This window comes from Patiria miniata, unplaced genomic scaffold (genome assembly GCF_015706575.1).
Source record: "Patiria miniata isolate m_02_andy unplaced genomic scaffold, ASM1570657v1 HiC_scaffold_3, whole genome shotgun sequence".
Lineage (NCBI taxonomy): Eukaryota > Metazoa > Echinodermata > Asteroidea > Valvatida > Asterinidae > Patiria > Patiria miniata.
This window is the reverse complement of record NW_024037069.1, coordinates 36,669,709-36,688,390: the sequence shown is the minus strand read 5'-3', so window position 1 is coordinate 36,688,390 and position 18,682 is coordinate 36,669,709. Positions and strand designations below refer to the sequence as shown.

General features: G+C 38.5%; 2 protein-coding genes across 3 annotated transcripts in view; one reads left to right on the top strand and one right to left on the bottom strand.

Moving 5' to 3' along the window:
* The first annotated feature begins 823 nt into the window (after nt 1–823).
* LOC119737410 (tektin-3-like) lies at nt 824–12,828 on the top strand. The gene is made up of 6 exons (XM_038211748.1): nt 824–1,931; nt 3,874–3,944; nt 7,332–7,475; nt 9,681–9,903; nt 10,425–10,579; nt 11,210–12,828. The coding sequence occupies exons 1-6, from the start codon at nt 1,236–1,238 to the stop codon at nt 11,433–11,435; spliced, it is 1,515 nt and encodes a 504-aa protein (XP_038067676.1). The 5' UTR covers nt 824–1,235; the 3' UTR covers nt 11,436–12,828.
* A 2,767-nt stretch (nt 12,829–15,595) lies between these two features.
* The window catches only part of LOC119737008, a 61,905-nt gene continuing 58,818 nt past the window's right edge, over nt 15,596–18,682 (bottom strand). For both annotated transcript variants that reach the window (XM_038211065.1, XM_038211067.1), the window contains one exon: nt 15,596–17,160. In XM_038211065.1, coding sequence (XP_038066993.1) covers nt 16,997–17,160 — 164 coding nt within the window. In that variant the 3' untranslated portion in view covers nt 15,596–16,996. The remainder of the gene's footprint in view (nt 17,161–18,682) is intronic.

Genomic DNA, 18,682 nt, shown 5'->3' with positions numbered 1-18,682 from the left:
TAATCTGTTTACTGCATTTTTATAACTTTACAAAATGAGAAAACTCCAAACCATTTGGTCTTAGGTTCTTTTAAAAATAGTTGTTAATAATTTTAACAATTCTCTGATTTGACCTGACCCCATCCTATTCGAGAACATGAAAAAGATATCGTTTCGGTTTGTGTTACCGGTAACACAATGTGGCATAACTATTGCTCAGTTTATATTTAGTTCTGAAAAGAAATTGTCCTGCTTATATTCTATCAACTTTCGCTAAGTTGTTTTAGTTCTGATAAGAACAGTCAAGTTCTTTTATAACTTAAAGCATGACTGTCATTCTTATCAGAACTAAAACTACTTAGCGAAATTTGATAATAAGCAGGACAAGTTCTTTTCAGAACTAAATATCTACTGTTTTTATTCCACATGGTGTTACCGCAAACTGAAACGATACTGAATCTCCACCATGGAAAGCCTAATAAAATCTTATATGTAGAAGATATTTACATATAAATGACCGATGTCAATGGGTGGGCGTGTTTATTGAACTGGTTTTGTGTAAGCTGGAAGGGTGGCCCATTATTATGATCTGTGTTACCGAGATATGAATGGGCTCGATGTACACACACACGTACCCCCTACCTGTTCTATAGTTCCAGGTCATGTGACAAGCCCGATCGATCAAAACTGAAACCTCCACGTGGGGTGCGTTGCTAAGGCAGCCCATTGATAGTCGTCATGGGGTGGAACAGACCTTTTGTCCCGTTACATTCACTGGTTCGTCAAACAGCGCCATCTATACGACCCCAGTTTTTAATCCCCAGTGTACACACACGTTCACGATGTTAACCTAACTACTGGCGCGACCGGGCGAACAATTGCGTCCGTAGCAACACGGCTTGCACAGCACTGCATTATGCATTAAGCGGATCGGCGCGACGTTTCTATAAACATAAACCCGGTCGTGAAGTGAGTGGAGTGTTGGATTGTAGGTCTACCGAAAAGGATTTCCCACGTCATTTGGAGTGAACATATCTAAATGTCAACACGTTTTGGGAGTTTCAGAATCCTGATTTCCCTCGATTTGGAAGAAATAACTGTAGTCGCTAGTTTGTCTCAACCTTTTGAAGTTTCCGCAGTACAAGCTCTGTGACAGGAAATTCCTGTGACACACCTGTTGATCCTACGCGTTTACACCTGACACCCCAATCATTTAGTACTCTAGATACAGTACGAGCGATCTATAACCAGACACCATGCAGGACTACTACGGTCAAACCATGACGGCAAGCTACTTCTCTGCCCCCAGAGTGGGCATGGGAACGAGCTACTTGCCCCCACTAGAAAGCACCATGCAGGCCTCCTACAAGAGCTACGCACCTCCATTTGTTGTCAGCCAATCTCTCAATCTACCGTGGAAGCCTAGCACTTACCAACGCGGTGCTATGAGGTCCATGCCGACCAGTCTCAGCGCTCCGGAGCTCAACCCCAGCACCCTGTACCGAGACGATGTGGTCTCCAAAGTCCCTCCTCTCATGCCCTCAGCCCGTACCGCCCTGTTCTCCAAGTATACCCCGACAGATTGGTTCAAGTCCAACAACCAGAACTACCGCTCCTCTGACATGACGCGCAGCGCAGCCCAACGCCTGCGGGACGAGAACGTGCGCATCTGCCACGACACCGACGCGCGCACCGTCAAGACCCAACAGGAATCCAGCAAGAATCTTGGCAATCGGCTCCAGGACATCAACTTCTGGAAGTCCGAGATCAACCACGAGCTGGACGAGATGGGGAAGGAGATCAACGACCTGGTGGCCTGGAAGCTGCGGACGGAGAACGCCTTGAAGGAGACTGAGGGACCGCTACAGATCGCCCAGGAGTGCCTCTTCAACAGGGAGAAGCGACAGGGCATTGATCTGGTCAATGATAATGTCGAAAAGCAATTGATAAAGGTACCAGAACATTTCTCCATCGTTTTCTCTTTCACAGTTCCGCCAGGCTCCCGAGCTTCAGTGTTTCAGCACTTTTGACGAGCCCTTGTTCTATTACCAGATAATTCAGATAAATTTAGTTATCATTTTGAAGAACCTAGCCACTTGAAAAAAAACCCACAAAATTTTCCTAAACACAACTCTAAAAATTGCAATTCTACAATACTTTGTAGTTAGAAGGCCTAGCAGGATCTTTCTCAAAGGCATAAGAAATGAGTCTCTATATTTCTCATAAATTTGCTTGAAATACAATTTCCTTAGTTTGGACTTATTAAGTGTAATCGTAGCTTACATTTAATAAATGTTAAACAAATTGTCAATAATTATATAACACTTGTTGGAAATAACACAAGGCCAGTCCTCACTTGCACCACAGAACTTTACCAAGGGAATAAAGTTCAAAATGTCGCTACCATAATTCTAAAACACTCATGTCCAGGTTGAAAGGTGCTGTGGTGCTGTTAAAATTTGATTAAAGGGAATATACAACATTTGCAAACATCGAAAAATAAAAGTACCAAGTTTTTGCGAAATACCTTAATAGGATGTTGGTAAATGACAGTCTAAAGCATCCTGTAAAATTATGGCACCTGGTATACTGTCATTTTCAAGAAAAGTGGTATTTTTGTATCAATTTCCAACGCTGATCGGCCGATCAGCGTTGGAAACAACTGGCTTTTTTTTTCAAATACTGGACCCAATTGACCATTGCACTTGTTTGCAATCGATTACAAACCTATGAACGGGTACGAGCCAGCTAGACTGGTTCCCTGACCTTACAATTCCCCAATGTATGTAAACTGCTCTGTTTCTTCTTATATATAGTCAGGGAACCAGACTACAGGAAAATGATCGTTTTTCTTGGTTTTTATAGCATTTTCGAACCCAAAACTTCCAAAAAGTCAGTGTAACTATATTTGCTATATATTTCTAACCCCCCAATTCCATCCATTTCTGAAAATTACAGCAAAAGCAAATGATGTATATTCCCTTTAAGTGCCTGCAGTGTGTGATAAGGTTTTACACTTGTCAACCTTTAGTTATTGACTTTATGGAAACGGACAGCCACTAAGGTGCAAAGTATGGGTTCAGATTAAACAGTGCTGGGGTACCTAACCAGTATAACGATTATGAATTTGCATTCAATCGTATGGGAGGTGTAAGTGACACATAATTCTTATCAAAGCAAATCTTTGTGACAGAAACAACTGGTTACTCGCATCATAAACGCAGAAACCATGCTTTGCAATTTAAGCAGCATGGCTCTATTTTCAGAATTGGAGGAAAATATTTACGTCTTACAGATGCATCACACAAAGATAAGGCCTTCAGGGTACGGGTTAAAGTTGACTTATTACAAGCCGAATGTAATCCGGATTTTAGAAGACTAAAACCTCGGTTGCGCGAGACTCAGCCTATTGTAAGGTATCTGTTTTTATAAGGGAGTGACGGTCGGACATGAGGGTGTGTTCTTTTCAGTGTTCATTTTGGCTTTGTGACATTTCACGATGACAAGTACATTCTGTCTCCAGCGTTAAAACTATTGAACAGTTCAGTGGTTTGTTTTAAATAGCTTTCACCGCTTGCTGGGGAACTACGTCATCACACTCCACTATTTCCTGGTGCTGTAGGCGCGGTGTATTTGTTTACACCATAAATCATTGATGATGTGGGAACAAGACGAATATTAACGTCATCAATCACCTGTATCAATAACAGCCTCAACTACCTTTGCTGACAATCAATTTTCGAATAACGAACCAATTCTAGTTTCAAGTTTATTAAAATCCACATTAAAAAGAAAAGATTCCGTAAAGCCTTATGCATGAATGATTCTTCAACTTTTTCATTCTGTTTAATTCTTTTCATTCTTTTTTTATATTTTTCATTTCTTTTATTTTAGGAAGTAAATACTATCCGTGAGAGCCAAAACAAGCTGAGAAAAGCGATTGACCGCGCAAACACACATATAAGGTGAGTGGATAGGCCCCCAAAAATTGACACTGATAACGGACCAAATTGGTCTAGGCCTGATTTACTAGACTTGTCCAGTTTTGTTTCTTCTAAACCGATCATAAAATGTAAGGGTTCATTAACAAAAAACATTACATGTCCTTTTTGTAATGACATATCCCTGGTATACTCAGAGTCGTATTTCATTTGCATAGTGCTTAAATTGGAATTCAGCTGTTACTAGGGTTTGTAATTACACCGTGTATTCCTTTTGTATAATCAAATTAGCCAATACATTGCAACATGACTGTATCGCTTCTTCACTGACAACAATCAACACGGCCGAAATGTTTGACTTACACGTTATCGCATGACCATAGGTAGATCCAACTTAATAAAGTCACATGTCATTGCTTAGCAACGAGTTAGTGGTCGACTGTAGTCATTCACGCCATTTTGAGAACGCATCTGAATGGAAACAACGATAATAGCTTATCTCTGACCTAATACCTACATGATATACAGTAGTGAATTAGCCAACCCTTAAAGAAGAATATTAAACCAGCTTGTCCATACCCTGTTAAATCCCGAGTGGGGGTCGGTACGGGGGGGGGGGGGGGGGGGGTTAAACCTGCCAATGTATAAAAAACACTTCCATCTTAATCACATATCTTGAAATCGTTTTCAATCATATGCAGGAGATATGAAAACATCCAGAAAACAACACTTTTGTTGGGGCTGTCGTGTCAAGAATGGTCTAAAAACATGAAATAAAACAAATGACAAAATTAACTTTCCAAAAAAACCAAGCACCACCCTAACAGAAAACCCGTCACCAACCTCCCCCCGCAAAAAGAAAAAAGAAAAAAAACCTGTCACTCAAGGCTTTACATGACGCAAGCGTCCTTTGGACCTTTTCATCCAAAACTTTCCCTTTATACCAGCTGATAACAATATGTTTAATCATTGCTTTGGTCCACTTCACAAACTAAGAAGACACAATTAAAGGTCTTTGGCACGTAACATGACACTGCGCACTAATTGCTTAGGATGTACATGTAGATGTACATGTAGATGTACATGTACATGTGATCACTCTACCTTATGATTCGTGGAAGAATGTAACTTAATTGGCAACGTGAGTAGTGTCACGTACAATAGACTCGACCTCAATCCCATTTGGGGACCATTCAAGACATAGAATTATTGGTACAATGACCAGGATGTTGTTGCCAAGGAGATAATGTAGTGTAAAATGTTGTCAGATTAGTCACGTGGTTGGTCAGTGGATTACGACGTTTTCCCGCTGTAGTTCCAATCAAGTCATCACAAGTCAATCACAAACAATCACGGGTAAATCACAAACAATCGCAAGTCAATCACAGGAAATCAAAAGTCATCAATTCTTGCATAAAATTATGACAAAGGCATTCCTCAATTCCTAGGCAATGTTTGGCCACTGTTACTCGTGGCCCGATTTATGATTTGACAAGAGATTTGACGTGTTATTGACTCAATCATAACTCTGAATTTTACAACATATCTCGTCACCCGTAAAATAATTTACAGTGTGAAACAGCTCAGGAGAGCATCACGGAAAGTTATTTCCGTTTTATGATACCATTGTCTTTTCTTGGCATTTTACATGCACAATGAGTTACTACTGCACTAAAACACTTTCTTTTTTTTCGAGAGGAGCACCTGCATTTTTGCACATTTTCCATTTCTGCCAAAAAAATGGTAGAAACACTTCCAGGCACTTTCACGAAGATGATCACAGCGAAATGATCGAAACTTTAAGTCAAAACCAGTCGTCGAACCGTGCGACTTAAAAGTACATGTACATGTCTTAATTATTGCCATCATTATGCTGCTACTATTATATCGTCATTAATTTAATTAACTACATTATTATTTATCGCAATTACAAGTTGTCTAACATTTTACCATGTTGGGCCTTCGGCAATTTTAACAGTACATGTACATGTCTTAATTATTGTCATCATTAAGCTGCTACTATATTGTCATTAATTTAATTAACTACATTATTATTTATCGCAATTACAAGTTGTCTAAAATTTTACCATGTTGGGCCTCCGGCAATTTTAACACCTGTTGTAGCTTGATATTCCATCCGCAATTAAAAGACAAGTACAAAAGGCATTCACGCATTAACGTGTTCATGAAAAAAAAAAACCATTCCGGCCCATTTTCAACACCCATAATAACGAGAACATGTTGCCTGGATTGTATCCAAGGAAAATATCTGACAACAAGGAAAAAGTCTGACAACGAAGCGCCGATGGCCACAAAACGCAACACAATGCAACAAAAAGTCCAGGAAATTGTGGTCAGAGATGAAACCGCGCCCGACCTACGCTGGCATTGAAGGTGTACATGCACTTTAGCCGAGAGCTCAAGTGAATTGAAATGCGTCATCGTGTCTGGCATGTTTCATTCTAGTCTGTTCGTTTCAATCTTAAATGATTGAATTTAAAATAAATCACAGGTTTGTGTGGCAACACTGATTAAACAACAAACACAACTTGATGAATTGTAATTGATTATCTTCCAGGTGTTACTAAATCGCACCACGAAGTGACGTATAGTGTGCACAGTCCATAGTCCATAGACGATCCGTCACTTCGTGGTGCATCCAATGCTCACAGCCATTTTAAAGTGGTGTCATTCTGTTGATTGTAACATCTAGACTGAAAATACCAAATAAAACTACTGCTTTCTATGCCTATTACTGGCCATCCTGTTTTCCTCTGACTGAGAAACTGACTGACTGAGACACTGAGAAACGGACTAGCTGACTGACTCCCCGCCAGACTCCTCGACTGACTGACTTCCCGACTGAGACATTGACTAACTGAGATGCTGACTTACTGGATGACTGGCTGGGTATAGGCCTAAACAAAGCTGCTCCCACAATGCACACAATGATATTCCATATTTTACTCAAAATGGCTTTTCACTGGAAGTCTTTTCGTGCATCCGGTCTTGGGTGGATTGAGCCCATTCATTTGCGTTATAGGGTAATACTACACGACAGCACTGCCCGACTCACAGGTGACAATCAGTAATTCAGTTTGTCACATATAGGCTTGTCCTCTTGGACCAGCAATAGACCATTATCATGTTGCAGTCATTTTGATTTTCCCCTATTCAAATCCATGTAACCAAAGCGAGGCTGGAAGGAAAAATAGTCTGGTTCCTCTTTGCACAAAAACATTATCATTCAGTACTGCTAATTGGATGCAGGGAACATGCCTATAATGGTGGCAGCATGATAAAGGTCTATAATGTCCCAAAACTGAGACTTTCGGTCGCAGCTTAACTGGGCACACTTAACGTCAGGAAGGGCAATACATGCATTGATAACTTCTATTATTTTTTTTACAGCATGAGTCGCGCCGCCCAGCACGAATTGGAGAAGGATCTCACAGACAAGTTCCGCGCTCTGACCATCGACAACAAGTGTCACCAGCTGGGCAACACCTCCCACGGTCTGGCATACTACCGCGGGATTGAGGGCGTGGATCAGTGGTAAGGATATTCCCTTAACATGTGTTAATGTCGTCTGACCAAAGACGGTCAGAATCCTGCCCGTCTCCGAAAAAAAAAGGAATCCAAAGTTTTCCGCATACGTTTCATTGACACTCGGATATGTTCGCGACAGCTCGGGTATTTCCGGTTAGTTAATGTTTCTATTCACAAACAAAACGGCTGTCGTGCTTGTAATCACTCCTGGAAGTTTGCTTTATAATAATCAAAGCTCGCTTTTACGAAATTGAATGCTTGCCTCAATGCCAAGTATCTGTATTTAATGTCCATTTAGGGCACGCATTCCAGATATTTTACCATAATTTGCCATTATATACGCATATGTTACCATTATAAACAGTTCTTTTCCAAAATATGTATTGAAGTGTATCTCTTAAAAAACATATTGACTTGTACAAGTAAAACCTGCGGGAATGACGCGATTATAAGATACGTTGGATACCACAGAAGGAAAATGAGTGGTTTAACTGCTTGAGTTAATAATGGACATAACACGAGCTAGGCGCAATTTCGAGTTGCTAAACTCGTTTGAACTTACCCAACTTTACTCATAATAGCCAATTTGGTTTGTCTCCGCGCAATACAAAGCATTGTTGGTTCTGGACTTAAAGACAATTAAACCATACAAATGGACGATTTCAGACATTTATAACCCTTTTAATAGGCCATCACATCCTTGCCCCAACAGAAAAGCTATATATGCACAATAATGAGATCATAAAATACTCTAAGAAAATCGTTTACTATATAAGAACATTTGGTAAAACATAAACGAAACTTGCTTTTGCTAAATAGTAATTTTATGTTGAGAGTTTTTTTTGTTGACGTTGCTTTAGCAACAACTCCCACGTGTGCACACGACCCTGCTATAAGACTAGATAGGAACCAGCAGCATAAAATATGCATAGTGTTTATGGTCTCTGCATGATATAGATAGCGAGAACCACCGAAACAGTGTAACTAATATCTCATAGACTAAACACACACAGAACACAATTCTTAAGTCTTGTACTAGCAAATGTACGTCTGGCGGTTGCTAACTACTAAGGCAACAGCTTCTCTTACATTGTTGCTTTTAGTTGTAACAAGAGAGAGAAACAGAAGCCGCACGCGGACAGGGATGCTATATATTTTTCCTCGTACATCGGTTAGCTAATAAGCTTTAGCTGACCAAATATTGTGAAACCAAAGATGAGGGATTGCTTTAAGTGGTTTATATAGTGCGCCAGGACTCAACAAACATTTGAGACAAATAAGGAATAATACTTAGGAACACTCAAGGCAGGGGGTTGGTCAATCAACACAAATAGGGGCGCGCAAACGGACTTTGAGAAATGTAAACACTAACCAGCAAAGGTCTGCGGTGACTTCTCGCATGCTAACCAATCTAGCAGTCAAACAAAGTTGCACAAGATGGCGCCTGTTGCTAGGCACCGTGCCAACACGAACGAGGTTGCTGTTACAATGGTTGCCATGGTCAGTTGAAGGACTGGCAGTGAAAGGTCATGAATTTTTAAGTCCGGTTTGCACACCAGATACAATGTTATGAATAAATTATTGCGAAGGTTTGGTGTTTGGGAAAGGGGCTTATTGGATTCGAAATAAATAATGAACAAGACTAGCTGTGTAGTTTCCTTTCTTCATAGCTTTAAAAACCTCCCTGTGACCGCCTTACACCCCTTTCCTATATTGGTCTAAACAATATGGTGCTAGGCAACAAGGGGCACGTTGAGACGAGGCCCTGGTTAAAATTAATTTGCCTTGGGGAATTTTACACGAAGAATAATTTTCTTCATTAAAACTATCAATAAGGTTCCTTCTTAAGACTAGTGTTATTAATTCCGGAAACTTTAAGATGGCCTGTTGTTTTGGTCCTGACAGGATCTTTCTAAAATTTTACAAGAATCACCATGACAAAATTGCTCTCTTTTGTTAGACTCCTTCCCAGTGTAATTGGAGTTTGATCCCGGTAGAAAAGCAAAATACTACACTTGGTCTCCTTCCGTAGTCATAGTTTACTGGCGTTTAAATATTCCTATACTTCTCGTAGGATTGGAATGCATGTACATGTATTACCAATGCTCACTCTTTCGGTGTCGTTCTGTGGTAAACATATATCAAAACACATAACCATGAAAAAACAGGTCATGGAGGCTATAACATTTACAACGTCTTTTTTCTTAACAGTGTCTCAATTCCCGAATCCTGGGCCAAGTTCTCCAACGACAACATCCTGCGGTCCCAGCGGGAGCGCAACTCCTCCAAGGGTCTCCGTGGCGATATCGACAGCACATTACAGGAGACGTCCAACGACATGTGGACGCAGAACAACGGTGTCAACGTGGCTTTCTCCGGGCGCATTGCTGAGACTATGGACGCACGCAACAGCCTGCAGTCCCACCTGGCCAGGGTAAGATGACCAGCGGTTTACGGGTGACCTAACAAAAAATCCTGGCTAACTTTCAGCACGGAGTAGTCTGTTGGCAAGTTTACCTGCCCGTGTTTCCCCCTTGAAAAAAAAATCATATGGTGACGCCATGGTCAACATGTTCCCCCTTGAAAAAAATCATATGGTGACGCCATGGTCAACATAGCAGTGGTACTCAAGCTTGATTAACAACTGCGACAACTATTAAACACAACACCATCATGGTTTAAATTCAACCGAATCATCACCAGCAGGATCTAAATCCTTATTCCATCATCACCATAATTTACAGGTTCTTCCATGACAACATCTCTGTGTCCTTATATAAAATTCCTCAGCCAAACTAGTACATCCTTTGGGCCATATATAGGTGCTTTGTGACGACTTTTAAAAGTGGCCTTAAAATCTTAAAACCTATTTTGCCCTAAACTCCACTAAGTCATCACCAGCATATTATCAAGGATCTAAATCATTATCTCATCATCAATCACCGTAATTTACAGGTTCTTCAAGAGATTAACGAGATGGAGAACAACATCGACGTCCTACGCAAGGCGATTGCCGACAAGACCGCGCCGATGCAGGTGGCTCAGAGCAGACTGGAGAGCAGAACACGCCGCCCCAATGTGGAGCTGTGCCGTGACCAGCCACAACACAGGTGAGTGGAGACCATCGATCTAAAAAAAAAAGGGAGTTTGTCACAGAAGTTTACTTCGCACCTTTCACCGGCTTTGAAACTCACTATTGGGCCTACAATTTCCTTGGAATGTCAGTCTAGGGTTTTCTTCAAAATGGTCTTATCTTTTCTTGCCTCTCATGCGTTCTTTAGGCCTTGGAGCTACTGTGCCTGTGCCCTTTTTTTTTTAAAGGAACCGGCGGTATACTAGAATAAAAAATTACTGGATTGTGGGTTCCGTCAAGGCTATATCACTAAAATCAAGTCTTTACCATTTTCATATGGTATTCTGAAAAATCGACACAAATTCAAATGAAAGACTGAAATATCTCCTCAATATAAACTTCCCATATAACTTTCACGATAAGGCATACAGTGACACTTTGTGCCTCAAGAAAGCTTCGAAGGTTTCATTCAAATAGAATATAAGAGACAACGAAGTAACGTTCAATACTGGCACATTGATGTATTGTAAACACTTTTTTTAGAAGAGGAAAACACACTTTTTTTGGAGACTAGAACCGAACACAACTCAAACTCATGTAGGCCTTCATGGTTGAAAAACCACTTTTTCATGGATTTGCTATAATCTTCCATTTGTTCTCTCCGAAGGCTTTTCCGCGAAGTTGGTGAGATCTACGAGACGGTTGACGTTCTACAGAACCGCCTCCGCGCGGCAGAGTCCGCCCTTCAAGAGCTCTGCAACACCAAGACCACCCTAGAACACGACCTGGGTGTCAAGAACAACAGCTTGTACATCGACAAGGAGAAGTGCATGGGTACCAGGAGGACATACCCAACCACTGCTAAGCTGGCCGGGTACCGGGGACAACCATGAAAACTGCGCATGATCGCACAACATCCCGCGCATGCGCGTGCGGAGTAATCTGACAGATTTGCATACATGTTGCATAAATTTGCATGCTTTTTTGTGGTGCGTCCATTCAAATTTGATCGAATGTGGCAGCTTTAATTAAAATTCCAAATGATGTAAATTGTTGCACTCACAAGTACTTTTTTGGTTTGTAGGCACATGGTCTGAGACAAAAGTCTGAGAAACAGCTTAGGCACCACATGTTGCAATTATTTTTGGACATGTAATCATTACAAGTATTTGTAAAGGGTATATACATGTAATAGTCATATTTCTGTTGCCTTTATCAATGAATTCCGTCCAGAAATAAAGAAACTTCACAAGTATATCCTTGCCTGATTGTTCACATTTTAATTAAAACAAAGAAACTATTTTAGTAAGAAAGAATATCTAGAGAATAGGCATTAGTAACACTTAATGAGCATTGATATGTCAGTTCAAAACATATGCAAATGCGACTTAGTTCCTGAATATTAATAGGGTAGACCTACATCATGAAGGTAAAATTTGAAATGTACTAATTTGTTCTCTAATAACACCCACCGTATATATTTCGAAAATATTTTTTGTCAGATATTGCAACAGCCGTCTGTTAACATCTGTGTTACGCAAATTCCTAATTTCAAGTTGTAGACGACTGTTAGAAATATCAAAAAACTGTCAGCTGTGCATAATCAAGTGTGCTTTAACAAAACCATGAAAATATTTCAAGTAAAAAAACTTAATTTGTAAAGTATGTCCGATAACAAGTATTAAAAGAAACGATATGGCGTTTCAGGCAAGACCAATTACGACTGCCAATCTTTCAAGGACAAAAACATTAAGCAATGCCAAATAAAAAAAGTTAAGTAAATCATTTGTTTGATTTTTTTTGTTTCATATTTTTTAAATCTGAGCACGAAGGATGCTTCTGTATATAATTGGGAAAGTTGATTTCAAGAGGCTTTGAAAATTGTATAATTTCTGTTTGGCAAAAATATTACCAGTGAATAATTGTAAATAACGGCTTTTTCTCTTTTTTTCCCACACTTGCAATAACTATGCATGAAACAAAATTAACGTAACGTGTGTGAATTGGTGTGTATCCTTGTAACAAATTCGGCGGTTTGATATTTTTCTTTACAACTGAAAAGTTTATTTATACACCTATTTTTTTTTGGAATTTAAGGGTATATAGGACTACGCTATTTTTTAGATTAAAATTCACAGTTTTATTCAGTCTTAAGGAAAAATATCAAAATACCGTTTTTGTCTGTTTTACTGCATGGATGTGTTTTTAAGCAAATAACTGAACATTATACAAGCGGCTGTGCAAAAATAAAAAAAAGTGTAAAAAATAAAGTTTGTTCAAAAAGTGGACTACCTTGTGAATTCTTTACTTGCTTATTTGAATTTCAGTACTTGTACAAAGGGCAAGCATTTACAATGCCCGGAAACAAAATGAACAATATCCCCTCCAAAAATACTGACGGGGCCTAATGTTAAAACAAGTTAGGTATCTTTTGCCCAAAATAGGCCTACATGCCCATTAGGCCCAATAAACATAAATTTTCCTCCATGTTAAAATGAACAAAATGTAGGATATCTTTTGAGGAAAATGGACCATTTTTGTTTCTAAAGACAAAGATGTTGGAAATGATAAGTTTACACCAACGTCCTTAACTAAATACATGTAGGGTAAGTTTTACAGTGTAAACGGAGCCCTTCCCCAATCCATAGATACATGTAGGCCCTATAAATCATAATCGTTTAGTTACTGAAGACCCACCTGGGCCCACGTGGTTTTGAGAGATGTCATTTTTTTCCCGTGACCAATAAACGGAAATGTGTAGATATCATTCTATACAAAAACAAATCGAATCTGGAGGCTGTTTGAGAACTTCCGAGGCGATATTCTGCAGTACACAGACAAATGAAACAACATCTTTTTAAAATTAAGTTCAGAGTTTTGGCGGCCATTTGACTTCGCCCGCCATTTTGACGGGGAATTTTATCGTCTGCACGCAGCGGCACGCCGTGCTCAAAATATGCCACAACATGGAGCAAGGAAACGGGCACAAAGCAAGAAATTTACTCACCTGTTTTGAAGTTTATTCACTCTTATCCCGACACCGTGTTACGAAAGCCCATTAGCGCCACTGCTAGTATATATGTTGCGGATTATTTAATTCGTTATTACGGATTATTAATTCGTTATTACGGATTACTAATTCGTTATAACGGATTATTAATTCGTTATTACGGATTATTAATTCGTTATTACGGATTACTAATTCGTTATAACGGATTATTTAATTCGTTATTACGGATTATTAATTCGTTATTACGGATTACTAATTCGTTATAACGGATTATTAATTCGTTATTACGGATTATTTAATCCGTTATTACGGATTACTAATTCGTTATAACGGATTATTAATTCGTTATTACGGATTATTTATTTCGTTATTACGGATTACTAATTCGTTATTACGGATTACTAATTCGTTATAACGGATTATTAATTCGTTATTACGGATTATTAATTCGTTATTACGGATTACTAATTCGTTATAACGGATTATTAATTCGTTATTACGGATTATTAATTCGTTATTACGGATTACTAATTCGTTATAACGGATTATTTAATTCGTTATTACGGATTATTAATTCGTTATTACGGATTACTAATTCGTTATAACGGATTATTTAATTCGTTATTACGGATTATTAATTCGTTATTACGGATTACTAATTCGTTATAACGGATTATTAATTCGTTATTACGGATTATTTAATCCGTTATTACGGATTACTAATTCGTTATAACGGATTATTAATTCGTTATTACGGATTATTTAATTCGTTATTACGGATTACTAATTCGTTATTACGGATTATTAATTCGTTAATACGGATTATTTAATTCGTTATTACGGATTACTAATTCGTTATTACGGATTATTTAATTCGTTATTACGGATTATTAATTCGTTATTACGAATTACTCATACGTTCCGAGTCATTACTCGGCAACTTAGTATGGTACGAAAGCCCATTAGCGCCACTGCAAGTATATATGTTGCGGATTATTTAATTCGTTATTACGGATTATTAATTCGTTATTACGGATTACTAATTCGTTATTACGGATTATTAATTCGTTATTACGGATTATTTAATTCGTTATTACGGATTATTTAATTCGTTATTACGGATTATTAATTCGTTATTACGGATTATTTAATTCGTTATTACGGATTACTAATTCGTTATAACGGATTATTTAATTCGTTATTACGGATTACTAATTCGTTATTACGGATTATTAATTCGTTATTACGGATTATTAATTCGTTATTACGGATTATTAATTCGTTATTACGGATTATTTAATTCGTTATTACGGATTACTAATTCGTTATAACGGATTATTTAATTCGTTATTACGGATTACTAATTCGTTATTACGGATTATTTAATTCGTTATTACGAATTACTCATACGACCTCATCAGACCTAATTCGTAATAACGAATTAATAATCCGTAATAACGAATTAATAATCCGTAATAACGAATTAAATAATCCGTAATAACGAATTAATAATCCGTAATAACGAATTAGTAATCCGTAATAACGAATTAATAATCCGTAATAACGAATTAATAATCCGTAATAACGAATTAATAATCCGTAATAACGAATTAGTAATCCGTAATAACGAATTAAATAATCCGTTATAACGAATTAATAATCCGTAATAACGAATTACATAATCTGTAACATATATACTTGCAGTGGCGCTAATGGGCTTTCGTACCGTGTCCATGGTTACCGAAGTCAACTTATGTCGTCTTCCAGCTAGTCCAGTAACTGGAATACATGCAATTGTTGTTTTGTGAAGACAACACTGCCTTAGAAGGGTATTGACCTATAGCCGTTTTCGAGTTAGCCACGCCCCTTCGACAACCCATGGAGTTATTGTACACTTAAGTTTTGTTTTACGTCTCAGATTTTGCGACTTTCGCGTCCATTTGTATATCATGTAATTGGACATGTATTTCACAAGCTGCGTTGACGCAAGTCTAACGCGATACCATCAAATCTGGAAAAATATCAAAATCAACAACAACAAAATCAAGTGCGAAACATCAATCCTTGAACTGGTCTTTTATTTGTCAGTTTTCATCCCGAATTCAGAAACACCAAACAAAATCAAAACCTTGGTCAAAATCTGGCATCGATGTAATACATGCCTTAAGCTAATAGAATTCTCACTCCAAAACAGTCAGCAGTTACTAATTTTCTTACACAATAGTTTATGAAAAGAATTGCATCTTATCATTTCAATACATGAATGTAAAATGATCTGTGTATGTAAACTGGAAAAGAGGGAGAAAAAATCCAAACATAACACATGCTAGGAACCATCTTTATCATGTCCATGAATTTGTCTGCCCTAGGTAGTCAAAATTTGGTAGTGCTGGAAATTTCAAAAGGGGACGCTAACTTACTGTAGTTGGTATTATTTCTGGTACAAACTTATGAATGTATCTATATTTTGGGCATGCTCTTCGCATGTTCCTAATATTAAATAATCATATTTTAATAGAAGATGGATAACTATGCAAAGTTATGAACATCAGATTCGAACCAGCCAACCGATCCCATAGGCTCGGTGGTCGAGTGGTAAGACATCTGCACTAGAAAGCAGGAGGTCATGGGTTCGAGTCCCTCCCGAGTGATTTTTTTCCAACTTTCACTCGGGAAGTAACACACTGAGTATACAGTGTTTAAACGTTGGTGAAGGGCAAAAAGCTAATATTGACATGTTGAAGATTAAAGTAATGTCAGTTGAAATCAATATGCGCACTGCAACAAATTTTTCTAGGCTTGCCCTGTAGAATTTTAAATATTTCCTCTGAATGTATACATAACATATCCTGCAATTGTTAAAGTTAATAAAATTCCTTCAATTGCTAGTTAATACAATATAGCCATCTACTACAAGTTCAATTTTTAAAAACCAATAACAAAAACAATAGCTCCTTTAGAGTAATTACAATACTATTATTTTTTTAAAATACTTTCTAATATCAAAGGCAAATAGGACCGTTTGCTTCTCGTGAATTTTGTTTATTTCCGATAAAAACACCGCTCAAAATCCAAAGAATGATGTTCAAACCTAACCTGTTGAAATTTAAACTCAGTGGATATTACACTTTTTGAGAAAACAGTGAAAAACCATGCACAACGTTTTGATCACAAATCGTGATTTTGTCAATAGAGCACTTTATTCCAAAAAAACAGTCAATTGACTGATCGTTGGAAATCACCTACATTTCTTGATTTCTTCAAAATGACAGCAAGCCAGATGGAATAATTTCACAGGAGTGTTTATAGTACCAGCACAATCTTCAATCCAAGTAAGCTTTGTGATAATAATTCGGTCGGTTTATACTTTTGGGACAAATGCAAATGATCCTATATGCCTTTAAATCTATTTTATTCATCATCGCTGATCCTCGCATATTTTATTTATCCCAGAAAGATGACTCTGGGTTTGTCCTCCTCTTCCGTTTCAGTTCCTAGGACTTCTCTGTCTTCTTTCTTGGTAGCTTTGATGAAGTCGTTGAGTTTGCCGATCATGTCGTCCAGTTTGAACTTGAGGTCATCGCACTCTGCCTGCTTAGGGTCGATGCCTTTTGTGTTGAGATAAAAAAACAGGGGTCAGATGAATGAACATGGGGTATATCGTGAGGCGTCGTAGTTGACTCAGTCACAAGTCGATCACAAGAGTCACAACTCAAAATCACAGGTCAATCAAAAGTCGCATATTAAGTCAAAACATGAATCAATCAAACACAATTCATTCATGTGTCAAATCACAAATCAATCACAAGTCAGACACAAGTCAAATTAAAATGTAAATCACAAGTCAATCACAAGTCAATCACAAGTCAGTCACATGCCAAGTCAATCACAAGTCGATCACAAGTCAATCGTTAGTCGCTCGCAAGTCAGTAACAAGTCAATCACGAGTCGATCACAAGTCAATCACAAGTCAATGCACAAGTCGATCACAAGCCCTTACAAGTCAATCACAAGTCGATCAAAAGTTAGATCTCAAGTCAGTCACATGCCAAGTCGATCACAAGTCAATCGTTAGTCGCTCGCAAGTAACTAACAAGTCAATCACGAGTCGATCACAAGTCAATGCACAAGTCAATCACAAGTCAATCACAAGTCAATCACAAGTCAATCACAAGTCAATCACAAGTCAATCACAAGTCAGATCCCAAGTCAAATCACATGTCAATCAGAGGTTTCTCACAAGTCTATCACAAGTCAATCACAAATCAGATCCCAAGTCAGTCACATGCCAAGTAAGTAAATCACAAGTAAATCACAAGTCGGTCACATATCGATCAAAAGTCGATCACAAGTCGATCACAAGTTGATCACAAGTTGATCACAAGTAAATCACATGTCAATCACAAGTAAATCCCATTAAGTCAAATCACATTATATATCAATTATCACAAGTCATTGAAAATTTAAATCGCAAGTGAGGTCACAACCAGCTTAGACTATTTCTTGCATCACCCTTTGGTGTAAATATTTCACATGGCCCAATATCTGCATTCTAACTAGGTTGGCGTGAGTAGAATAGCGCCGACACCATGCCAAATGAAATAAATAACCACACAAAACAGCGATGTAACAGATAAATATCTCTGAGCCGTATATGTCTCTCCCAGCTACTTGCATCGTGTCTATAATGGGTTCCCTTATATAAAAAAGGGGATTGCGTGGCCTAGTGGTTAGGGTTCGTGACTCATGATCAGAGGGTCCGGGGTTCGAATCCAGCCGCTGGTCATATATTGTGTCCTTGGGCAAGCCACTTAACCCCCACTTGCCCCTTTCCACCCAGGAGTATAAATGGGTACCGGCATTAGCTGGGGAGTAACCTGCGATGGACTAGCATCCCATCCAGGGGGAGTAGAAATATTCTCAGTCGTTTCATGCTACTGAAACCGGAGATAAACGCCGGCCTGATGAGCCACATTGGCTCGGGACAGACTTTACTTACTACTTTTTGCACTTATATAAAAAAGGAGTGTCTTTGACACGGTCCTTCTTTCTGGTTCGGACATCAAAGACTTCGGACTGATTCTTGTGCTAAATGATTCTTATGCGAGAAATGAAGCACTGTTTTGAAAA

Excerpts from the sequence above, each read along its gene's own strand:
- LOC119737410 (XM_038211748.1), top strand. The coding sequence starts at position 1,236 with ATGCAGGACTACTACGGTCAAACCATGACGGCAAGCTACTTCTCTGCC. Across the intron at positions 1,932-3,873 it reads TCGAAAAGCAATTGATAAAG|GAAGTAAATACTATCCGTGA; the intron begins GTACCAGAACAT and ends CTTTTATTTTAG. Across the intron at positions 7,476-9,680 it reads ATTGAGGGCGTGGATCAGTG|TGTCTCAATTCCCGAATCCT; the intron begins GTAAGGATATTC and ends TTTTCTTAACAG.